This window comes from Mus pahari, chromosome 14 (genome assembly GCF_900095145.1).
Source record: "Mus pahari chromosome 14, PAHARI_EIJ_v1.1, whole genome shotgun sequence".
In the NCBI taxonomy this organism is placed as follows: domain Eukaryota; kingdom Metazoa; phylum Chordata; class Mammalia; order Rodentia; family Muridae; genus Mus; species Mus pahari.
This window is the reverse complement of record NC_034603.1, coordinates 84,262,043-84,273,595: the sequence shown is the minus strand read 5'-3', so window position 1 is coordinate 84,273,595 and position 11,553 is coordinate 84,262,043. Positions and strand designations below refer to the sequence as shown.

The window sequence follows — 11,553 nt, the reverse complement described above, 5'->3', positions numbered from 1 at the left end:
AAGCGGTGTGCCGTGGAAGCGGTGTGCCGTGGAAGCGGTGTGCCGTGGAAGCGGTGTGCCGTGGAAGCGGTGTGCCGTGGAAGCGGTGTGCCGTGAGGCAAGCACGTGCAGGCAGCTGCAGGCGACCAGCCTCAGCCTGAACACAAACTCCAGCTGACTCACGAACTATGATCTGCATAAGAGTCTCTCAGGGCGCGATCCAAGTGTAAATCACAAACACACCTGACCAAAAGATGCTCCACTGTGACCTGTCACACCCTTCAGGACCAATGGCTGGGATGTAGCTCAATCCCCAACATTCAATTGGATATTGTCCAATGCCCAACACAGAAGATAGAGTCATCATTACCAGAAGCAGGAGTCATGCGGAGACACGAGCTTCCTTCCCAGACCAGCCATTCTTAAGACAAATCCGGTTAGTACATATTCAGGCTAAAGGGCAAGACAAACCTTAGGAACCATCTAACCAACCACTGGGTGCAAAACAGGGCAGCATGCATCTGTGAAAGACAGACAGACAGACAGACAGACAGCTCTCTTCCTTCTCTCCCTTCCTCCAAGTGAGCTCTCACCATGTTGCCCAGCCTGAACTCAAATTCTAGGCTCAAGTGATCCTCCTGCATCGACTTCCTCAGTAGCTGGAACTTAGAGGAACTGCATACAATTTTTCTTAAACAAAAAAACCTGTCACCCCAACCTCCAGGCACACCTTTTCCCAGGGTGACAGGCAGTGGCCGCCATGCTACGTTTACCACAGCACCACTGGGCAACACGCACACAGCCTTCACTCCTGCACAGCTCACACAGAGATACAGGCCACCTGTAAGAGCTGCCAAACTACCCGCACCTGTCCTCTGCAGTGGCAGTCTCACCTGTCCTCTGCAGTGGCAGTCTCACCTGTCCTCTGCAGTGGCAGTCTCACCTGTCCTCTGCAGTGGCNCCTGTCCTCTGCAGTGGCAGTCTCGCCTGTCCTCTGCAGTGGCAGTCTCGCCTGTCCTCTGCAGTGGCAGTCTCGCCTGTCCTCTGCAGGAGGGGCTGGAATGAATGGGTGTGGGAAATGACAGAGCCTGGTGGACACCTGGTCACATCCCACCTCCCATGGACCAGTCTTCTGCCAAGGGCTTTCTACACACACTCCACAGAACCCTGCCAATAAAGCCATGGCACACAGCACAAGCATGCCACCCAAGTCACCGGGTTAGAAAGGAACTATAAATAGGCCGGCGGCCCAGTTTACCCCGAAGAGACTGGCACTTAGCACGCACATCCACAACATCTGCACTCATCAAGGGAGCGAATGGTGTTAGCCTTCACCTGCAGGCCTTACAAGGATGGAGAGAGCAGTTAGGTGACTGTACTCAGGCTGGGCCCTCTCTGCCTCCTGGCAGAACAAGTAAATCAGCAAAAGGTTGCAGTGGGAACACACAGGACAAATGACCTACTTTCACTAACAAATCAGAGGCAGGCGGGATGCAAACAAGGAGGAAGGGAGCTCAGAATAGGGACCAAGAGGCAGGCACCCAAATGCAAACCACTCTACTGGAAGCCGGAGTCAATACAGTTGCTCATGTTGTGGCGACCCCCGACTGTTTTCATTTCTATTTCATTAACTGTAATTTTGTTACTAGTGCGAATCATAATGTAAATATCTGATATGCAGGATATCTGATCTGTGACTCCCAAAGGGATGGAGACTCACGCACTGAGAACAACTGAAGTCAGCGATAAAGCCATTTTCTTTTTAGGTTTCTGAGAAGGAGGCAGTAAGGAAGGATGACTGTCAACCGCACTGGTAACAAGGGGAGAAAACTACACCGGCCATTCCTGACGGCAGGTCAGCCAGTCCAGTCACCTCGGCTTGTGCAGGACGCAACGGGGTCTGGTGTTAAGCCTCGTACGAGAGCAGAACACATCATGTGTGTCTAGGACCCTTAGTCACCACCACACACTCACACATGACCATACACCACCTGCCTCAGAGCCTTGAGACAACAGCACACCGCCCAAATACCTACCAGACCTTTAGTCACCATCAGAGGAAATGGACCACACTCTGCCACCGCTGGGCAGCACCAACGCAGCGCTTTACCACAGTCTCCTCGGGAGCAGTGTGCTTATTCATGAAAGTAGACATTAACTCCACCTAGGCACAGTGGTGCTGCCCCACAATCTCAGCTACTCGGGAGAAGGAGGCAGAAGATGGAGCATCTAAGGCACTACAGGCCCAGAGGGAAAGGAGTTCAGTTCACCACACACCAGGCTGACTCAAGATCAGACAACAGGTAGTGCAGTCTCATGTCTAATTACCACAAAACTGGAAACCAGGTCAGAAATAGACCAAGACCCAGAGTTTAAACCTAAGGCGAAGGGAATATAGTCCAAGAAGAGAAGAAGGGGACTGGGGGTTGGGGGGGGGGGTCCAGCGGTTAAAGCACTGGCTGTTCTTGCAGGAGCCAGGTTCAATTCCCAGCACCCACATGGCAGCTCACAACTGATGCCCTTTCTGACGTCTGAGCATACCCAGCACACATATGATGCACATACATACATGTAGGCAGAACATTCACACACACATATAAACATAAAAATAAAAGGCTGGATGACAGACAATATTGCAGTCAACACTGCTGATTGTGGATCCAGCAGGCAGTCCACCCTGCCCATCCTCAGGGAGAGGAGCCGCCTCCTCAGGACGCAATCCAGCTCAGGATTCTGCCCAGCACCTTACAGAGCCCAGAGGGACTCAAGGAAACAGTAGACGCCCTTTCCTCTTGTTACCACTGGCCGGAATAATAAAGCTGAACTATAAATTCCCAGAAAGGGGCAGAGGAGGATATGGCTGCCCATCACTGGCTATTCAGTGGGGGTGGGGCGCAGGTAGAATTAACATCTACACTCTGAGCAAATCTCTTTTTTCCTCCTTGCAGCTGGGTTAGAGAGAGGCCGTGAGATACAAAATGGTAAATGGGAAAGGCCCGCAGAAGGAACAGGGAGGAAGGCTACAGCACATTTGTGCAGTCGGCTATTTAACCAACAGCCATGCAGCAAGTAGGGCTTCTGGTTCTTCCTGCACAGGAACCACTCTCAATCTGCGCCCCTCGCAGGGTAAAGCAGCACTGGGTTTCATCAGCACAGAGGGGCCCTGGATAGCCTGGACTCAAGAAAACACAAAGCCCCTCGAGGGTGGGGTCCCCAGCAAATCCAGGCAAGGGTTCAGGAGGAAAGGCAGAGACTCGCTGCTCAGACCTGGGCACATGTGTACTTTCAGGACCAGGGAAACAAGGCGACACCACTGCCAGGACCACACAGGACGGACCCTTGAGAAGAGAAGCCGATACAGTCATAATCTGACAAAGTACTACAGACAAGTCGCAAGTGTGGCTGAGGCCCAGCAGTGGCCACGTGCTGGGGGGGTGGGGGGGGAGAAGGGAGGGAAACACGAGGCATGCCTCCAGAGGTAGCGGGGAGGCAGGGCAGGACATACTGAACAGGATCTGAAGAGACAGATGGCAAAGGCAAGCATGTGAGGCAAAGGAGTATAAAAAGACACAGAGGGGCAGGGAGGCAGCCGGCTCACAGCCTGAGAACACAGTGATTCTAAAGGGCCAGGGGCAGGCAGGCAGGGCCCCATAGGGACTGCAGGGAGCAAGGAAGCGGGGTTCACAGGTGCCCTGAGGGACTCAAAGACTGAGGGGAGATGAACAAGGAACTGGGTTACTATCGCTTACAGGACAAGGGCTCAGGGTGAGAGACTGAGGGGACAGACTGCATGTCCCAAAGGCAATGTTCAGGGTGCCTGTCCAGTGAGGAGGTGGCTCTGTGGCAAGCACAGAGACAGAGAAACCAGGATGTGGACTGAAGGGAGAGGGAGAGGGTGCCCATTGTGCCTCGCCCCTGAGGCAGGATGCCAGGGCAGGAGCAAGACAGGACAGTTATGATGATTATGGGAGAGGGGGGGCAAAGCTGTCAGAGCCCTTCCATCACACCCCTCCCCTGTCCACAGGGACAGCTGTCCTTGACAGAAAAATACTACAGCTCTCACACCAGGGCCTCTCAGCCCTCCTCCCCCACATCCAGCCAGAGAGTCTTTAACATACCTAAAATTCTCTCCGCTGTTTTGTTTTTGAGTTAGGGTCTGACCCTGGTCTGAGGTTGAGTCTCCCTTGCAGCCACATGCATGGCTACACCTGCCGGGGCTTTAAAGCTTGTGTTTTGTCCTAGGCTTTTCAAAAGGAAACAGTGCTACCCTAGCACGTCCACCTCTGCCTGGCCGCCAACCCTGACCAATGAAGCACACTGGGTATTCCCAGGAGACCATAAACCCTTTGAGTAGACAAGCGCAAGCCGAAGGAAGCCATCCCAGAAACGGGTCGAGCTGATACCTGAAGGCGTGGACATCATCGTGGGCCAGAACCTTCACAAAGCATGTTGGCACACACATTATCGGGAGCATGGGTGACAAAGAGAACACTGACCCAAGAATATCATCGTCCCACCGACTCCCCTCACCTACCGCAGGGCAAGGAGCTGGCACCTTCTCCACTTCTGCAGGCATTTCTAGGCTAGCCTCTCTCTCACCCTAACTCCGAGGAATGTCACAGATGCCAGCTCCAAACCGCCATTTCAGTTCTGTTTGCTTAAATGCCATTTTTTAATTCAAATGAGCTAAAGAAACTTTTAACATTTTTTAAATGTTGTTGATGCCCAACTCAACAACAAACTTTCATTTATTCAATCAAAATGCAACTGAAATGTGACCCCCACTGTCTGTACCAGGCGATGCTCAGCTGGCAATTTTCTGTAATCCACACTCATAAAACCTGACTTCAAAGGAGCACAGGGGTAAGCTAGAGGAGCCCCTTTCCTCCTGGCCTTCTCGTGGGGACCACAAACCTGTCTGGTGCCCTCTCCCCCCTCCCCCTCCTCTTCCCCCTCCCCCTCCCCCTCGGAGGATGCTGCTCTCAGGACAACTGGTTACACAGCACAGACTATGCTACTGTTTGCCTTAATAAAGAAAGAAAGAAAGAAACAAACAAACAAACAAACAAACAAACAAACAAAACAGAGCGAATGCCTTGGAAAAGGCGCACAGTGCCCTGCAGGACTGCAGCTACTGACCACTCTAGTTCTGGAAGGAGGAAGGAAATATATTTTATTTTCAGGCCTAAAGGAAAAATTAGCAATCCAAGAGGAAGCTAGCCAGTGCCAAACAAAAAAAGTAGTTTACAAGCTTTTTAAAACTAGGGTTGGCTAAGAATTTGAATTTATGCAAAGTTTGCATAAAATCTGCAAAGCAAACTTCCTAATTTTGAAAACAGTAAAGGACATCAGACCCGGACAGCTTTGTATGAAATCAGGGATGGAAGAGGCTGGCCTCTGCCTCTGACCACAGACTCACAGCAGCAGTTCCATTTCTTATGGGGAGGGTAAGTAGGCCAGAGTGCAAGCCCACGCCAGTTCTCTCCGTCGCCTCCTGGGTCTCAGGATCAAACTCAGATCACGGGTGTGGCGGCTCATGCTTCCACCAGCCGATCCACTCGCCAGCCCACATCGAGTCTGCCAGCCCCAACCCGTGCCTCCACACACACCTTCTCCCTGACTCCAGCAGCCTTGCAAACTGAAGAAAGGTCAGGTGACTCCCCAGTGGACACCCTGAGCCTCAGTATAAGGAAAAAGAAGACCAGTGCTGTGGCCAGCTCAGCAAAGCGCGCGCGGGGGGGGGGGGGGGGGGGGAGGCATCGTAAACTAAGCCAGTGCAGAGTAGGACAGAGGGGATTACACAGGGGCCCGTGGGGTGCCAGTTCAGGCACAGCTAACCGGCTAGCTGTTTCCAGGAGCCACCCTGCACCAGCAGGCTCTAGCCTGTCCCAGTGGGAATTCCTCAACCTCTACAGATTCCTATCACACCACACATGAGTCCCTCTAACAAAGACCCTTTCGAGCAGGCTGGGGTGGGGGGTGCACGAGGGAGAGGGTGGGTTGCTCCATACAACGGAAAGTCAAGGCAGCATGCAAACGGAAAAGCATCTTTCTCACAAACCAGTCACATCAAATAGTCACATCAAATAGCTAAGGGCACTACAAAGCCCCCACCATCACATCAAACAGGCCGTCCACCTGACAGAGAGCTGCAGACTCTGGTAAAGGAGGCACTGTCCTGCCCTGACAGAGGTGGGAGACATTGTTAAAACTGACTGAGCTGCACAGGTGCATGAGGCCACCTCACTGTACATTAAGTCACACTTCAGTCAGGAAAAAAGCAAGCAGCGCTCCCTCGAGAGGACTTAAGATTTTATTTTGCTTTTCAAGTCTATTGATCCAGCTAATCTCAAAGCCTACTGCTGAGTATGCTTTTCCAAGACCAGGCAAACCTCGCAAACCTCAGATTCTCGACATAAAGAACAGAGACAGGTACCCGGGCGGGACAGCCATAATGGGGTACAACTGTAATCCCCAACTTGGAAGTCTGAGGCAGTAAGATCCTGAGTTCAAGGCCAGCCTGGGATCCTCATTCTGGCAGGTGTGGGCCCAGGACCCCAGGCATAGCAGAGCTCATCTCCCTACTGGACTAAGCATGTTCTGAGCTTGGTGCTGGTGGCACCCGTGTACCCTGGGTGTGTGACTCTTAAGACAGATGCACTCTTCCTGTGTTGCACATTTCCACACGGGCCTAACGCCATCACAGTGACACACGGGACACTGGGCAGGAGTTCACAAGTCACTAGAATAGCACTTGGCTTGTTTTTAATCCAGTAAAATGCTTGTTAGCCCAATTCAGGTAGACAAAAAAAAAAAAATAAACACTTCTGCTACACTATTTGTGGAATCCTGGTTTGAATCATGGATTTGCTATTTGCTGGGAAAACTTACTAAACAGAACTACTTACTAACACGCAGGGGAAACCCCATCCCACTGTGCTCAGTCCTGAGACCAACTAAGATGAATTCCCTCAGGAACTGCGCTCTCTCCCAAGGAAGGAACAGCACTGGAGCAGCGCTCCCGGTCCTCCCTGTCCGGCAGCGGTCCTCCCTGTCCGGCAGCGACTTGAACAAAGAAAGCCAGCAAAAGCCCTAGGAAGTGCTTGGTCAGAGTCCCACTTCTGCGTTCTCCGAGGGTGAGTGATGCACGCTCACATGTCACCCTGAATACATTGCAAAAACACAAACATACAGATTTGCAGTTTCAGAGGCTTTTTGTTTAAAACCACCAGACTCTGGTCGCAGGTCACAGTCACGTAACGGAGCAGTGCTCGTGAGGCAATGATAACAGGGAGCAGGGTTTGCAGATCATCCGAGTTTAATCTTACAAAGAAGCCAGAGTAAACTGAAATGTGAAGTACTTACAGCCATAATTAACTCAAAGGGGTGTTTATACACCCGCACTGGGGACTGGTATTTTTGCACCATGGTTGTAATTCAATAGCAATCTTCTTACTCCTGAAAAACATAAATACGTGCAATAAATAACCACATTACAGAAAAAAAAAGTGAGTCTGGATTCTCGTAGCGCCACATCCTAGAAATCACCACAGGTCATAATTCCAAGCATACACGAAAACAAAAGATTCGCTGAAACGGTCTGACGGGGGAGCATTAGGGTGTTAATAACAAGCAAAGATGGTCCACGTGCAAGGAGGGGCCACAGTGACCTGGGGGAGGCCCTCTGCCCCCTGTATGGGCATCCCTGAGTCTCTGGCTTAGGTCAGGGGATCTAGTCTTCAGAAGCATGAAGTCCTAGGATTGATTCAGTGGTGTTCTCTCTTGAACAATGTCTACAAGGAGCCAACTAAAAATGTCACACACATGGCAAACGTTCTGAGGGTGACACCAAAAGCTGGAGCCACCCTACTGTCTTCTTAAAAGATGGGATATTCCTTAAGTGCTGGCTTCAAAGGGAACTTTGTTGTTTCCTGTTTTCTAACTGCTTGTTCCAATTTCATAGACTGTCTACAAACAGCAGTGAGGCTGCCCAGCTCCAGCTAAGGGGTTCCAAAACCCTCGGGCCTCCTGAAGCCGAGATCCTGCAAGGCAATCAATTACATGCTCAAGCCTGAGGTCAAGGAGCCCTCCTTTGCATACAAAATCACTCCGGTCCTGGCTTTCTGGGCAAACACCCTTGTGTGTTCAGAGTCATCTAAAACCTTTTGCTCACCTACTTAAAGGAGGAGAAAAACAAACAGAAATATAAGAAGGAAGGAAAGTCTAGTGAGCCCTGTAGTCCCGCTGAGGCTCAGTCAATAAGAATGTGATTTTACCTAAAGACAGTCAAAAGACATTCAAAAGTTCAAAACCCAGTATCTTGGTATCCCAAATTACAGCTGTTTAAAAAAACAAACAAAAAACCCCCTTCACTGATAGTCTTCAGAGGACTGCTATCTAGAGCTGCACTTCTACAATGTTTACATTGCTTTAAACAGGTCTGAAACTTTCTCTGGTATGTTTGCTTGGCCTAACACTCGGAAGGAGCAGGTTATTTTGGAAAACCACCTTCCAACAGTTGGAAAACTACAAGGCTAGTAACTCTGGGTGACCTCAAGCATGCCGTTCGCCTTTCCTGATTCCATCTGTGTGAGACGATCTTACACTCCCAGCTCTCAAACCATGAGGCCGGGAGCCAGACTCCTCGGTTCTCCTAACTCAAGGATTCATTAATCTCGATTCAGGCGCTGACGCGTCCTGGAGCGCAGAGACCGCGTTCCATTCACTCTCGTAAACCTTACAACGCCGGTGCGCGGTGGGGAATCTAATAATCGTTTATATTTTTTTAATTGAGAAAATTAGTTTTCGGGTATCTCTCAAATAAAAGGAGGATGATTACCGGGTGCTGACGGGTAGGAGAGAAGATGCAAGCACTGCGTGATGCCTGTATTAAAAAACTCTTATCCAAAGTGACTACACTGAAGGACCAGCTGGCTCGCCAGCTCCCTGAACTTGGGCCAGATCTCGGCTTAGGGAGGTCTGGTCCAGATCCACGCCCTGCGCGGGCATCCGGAGTGACCACCGCCAAATGGCACAGGAGGCCGGGGCTGCCTCTGTTGCATGATAATTGGTATTTGGAAATCAGCCCGGGGTCGGCCGGGGGAGCGCCTCCCTGCAGGCCGGGGCTGGACGGAGGGAGCGGCGGCGGAGGGACCCGGCTGGCTCCGCAGTCTCCGAGATGGCAAGCGCCCCGGGCCGTCGCGGCAGAGGGACTCGGTCGGGGGCGGAGATCCGGGCGCGCTGCTACCCTCCACGACGACGCGATCTTACCTCTTGTCAGAAGGACCCGGTCGGGGACGCGGCGCGGTGGCGGGATGCGTTCATGCCGGCGGCTCCCTGAGGAGAGAGCCGTGCCACAGGCTCGGCAGCCGCCGCTCGACCGCCGGTTCCGGGGACGGGGGCAGGGGCGGGAGGACCGAGGGGCGCGGCGAGGGCTCGAGTGGTTGTTACGGGTGACGGGGAGGGAGGGGCCAGCCCGGAAGGGGCGCGCGTGCGCACACCAGGCCGAGGGGGGCGGGGGAAGGAGCGGGAGGCGGTTGCTAGGGAGGGGGAGGGGCGGCCGCCCGGCTGGCTAGGGGCGGTACTGCGCCGGCGCGAGTTACCGATCTGCGCGTGCGTAGGAGGGGCTCAGGACGTGGTCTGCCGGGACTCGGAGCGAGCCTCAGAGGCTCCTTCTCTTGGCGTCAGGGGGAAGGGGAAAGGGTGAAGGGCCGTGGCGGCGGGCGAGGCTTCGCAGTTAGCAGCCACAGACCCCAGAAAAGATTCAGATGCGCACTCCAGCCGGAGCGCGAACTGGGACCTCTACGGAATGTCAGCTAAACCGGCCCTCCAGCTTGAATGCTGCGCGCCTGCGCCGTCTGAGCTTCCCCGTGGGCTTCCTCTTTTTTTTTCCTGCACTCCTATAGTGTCCTGATTGCATTCTGGCCTAGTAATGGTGATGGAACGAACAGGGTGGGGAGGAGTTGGGTGTAACCCAAGCACCCTTGTCAACACGTCCAGATGGTTGGGGAATGTCCAGCTGTGGGATGGCGCTAAGGGGAGGGACCTCAAGTGGGGTGCTAGGTGTGCCTTGTTTCAGCATCTCCAACTTTAAAACTTAAGAGCGACACACGGAGACATTTTAGGGGTCCTGAAGACGGGCGAGTGACAATAAGCGGAGACCTGGCGCATCCACCCACACAGCAAAGCTAGTTTTAGAAGCAACACACAATTTCTCCATCAGTGTCACTGTTGTTCCGTTCACATTAGTCACCCCGGGTGGCTGTACTTTGCACACAAGAGTTTGGGAATTTCCTTCAGGACCTGTTTACCCACCACACAAACATATCATTCATTGCTCAATCACACTTTATTTCCAACTCAAACCATTCTCCAGCACTGGTACCCGTGTACTCAGGCTGAAGGGGACTGTGTCCACGTGTAGGGGTCACATTCACCTATAAAAGATGCTTTGGGAGCCCAGCAGTGGTGCCTTTAATCCCAGCACTTGGGAGGCAGAGTCAGGCGGATTTCTGAGTTCGAGGCCAGCCTGGTCTACAGAGTGAGTTCCAGGACAGCCAGGGCTACACAGAGAAACCCTGTATGGGGTGGGGTGGGGCGGGGGGAGCTTTGAGCTAAGATGAGCCCCTGGTAGGAGATAATGGCAGCACCTATTGAGATGGTCTTATCCAGAACATAGCATTCTGACAAACCTACAGATGCAACCACAAATGTACAGGGAATAGAGACTGGAAGATGGGGCTAATTCACAGCATGGGAAGCACAGACCTTGGGGGTACAAAACATAGTCTTTATCAAATGATTTCTTTTTTTGGTGTTTTGTTTTTTGGTTTGTTTTTTGGTTTGTTTTTTTTGTTGTTGTTGTTTTTTTTTTTTTTTAGACAGGGTTTCTCTGTATAGCCCTGGCTGTCCTGGAACTCTCTTTGTAGACCAGGCTGGCCTTGAACTCAGAAATCCTCCTGCCTCTGCCTCCGGAGTATCGAATGATTTCTAAAGAAAGATGAGGGGAAGTCTAACTGGTAAATTAACAGGAGTTGGGAAATTCACTTAGACAACTGTGCTCTTAACTGCAGTGGCTGCTCTTCCAGGGGACCAGGATTCGATTCCTGGTACCTACGTGGCAGCTCACAACTGGCTGTAACTCCAGCCCCAGGAGATCCAACGCCCTCTTCTGGCCTCCTCTGGCACTGCACGCTTCATAGCGAGTTCCAGGCCAACCTAGTGAGACCCTGTCTCACAAATCTGCCCAGCAATCTCTCCAGACCCCACTGAAGTAACAAGTTTAAATGAAGACATGTGTTTACATGTAAAACGTGGCATATTCGAGAGAAGGTGTGGCTTAGTGCAGGGAGAGTTTGTTATGTGAGCATTTATGTGAATGTGTTTTCGTTTTAATCCCAGGTGTGGGATAAGTGGCTGCTTCACAGCAGGTGACTGTGACTTGCCTAGAGTACTGACCCCGTTGTGACTTTTGCCAGCTACAGATAGCTTAATTCTGGGAACACTGGAGAGGGTATAAAGGGGAAAGCCTGGGGCAGCCGCTGCTCCCCCCATCCCCCATCCCCCCATCCCCCC

The 11,553-nt window shown here is 52.1% G+C and overlaps 1 protein-coding gene and 1 long non-coding RNA gene across 2 annotated transcripts in view; one reads left to right on the top strand and one right to left on the bottom strand.

The window, feature by feature from the left end:
• Positions 1-9,441, bottom strand: part of Sec14l1 (SEC14 like lipid binding 1) — a 45,162-nt gene extending 35,721 nt beyond the window's left edge. Inside the window, exons 1-2 of the mRNA XM_021212269.1 lie at positions 9,250-9,441; positions 7,345-7,437 (exon numbers count right to left, since the gene is read on the bottom strand). Coding sequence (XP_021067928.1) covers positions 7,345-7,407 — 63 coding nt within the window. The 5' untranslated portion in view covers positions 7,408-7,437; positions 9,250-9,441. The remainder of the gene's footprint in view (positions 1-7,344; positions 7,438-9,249) is intronic.
• Positions 9,442-9,624: 183 nt separating this feature from the next.
• Positions 9,625-11,553, top strand: part of LOC110331228 — a 22,340-nt gene continuing 20,411 nt past the window's right edge. Inside the window, exon 1 of the long non-coding RNA XR_002381006.1 lies at positions 9,625-10,565. This is a non-coding gene — a long non-coding RNA (uncharacterized LOC110331228). The remainder of the gene's footprint in view (positions 10,566-11,553) is intronic.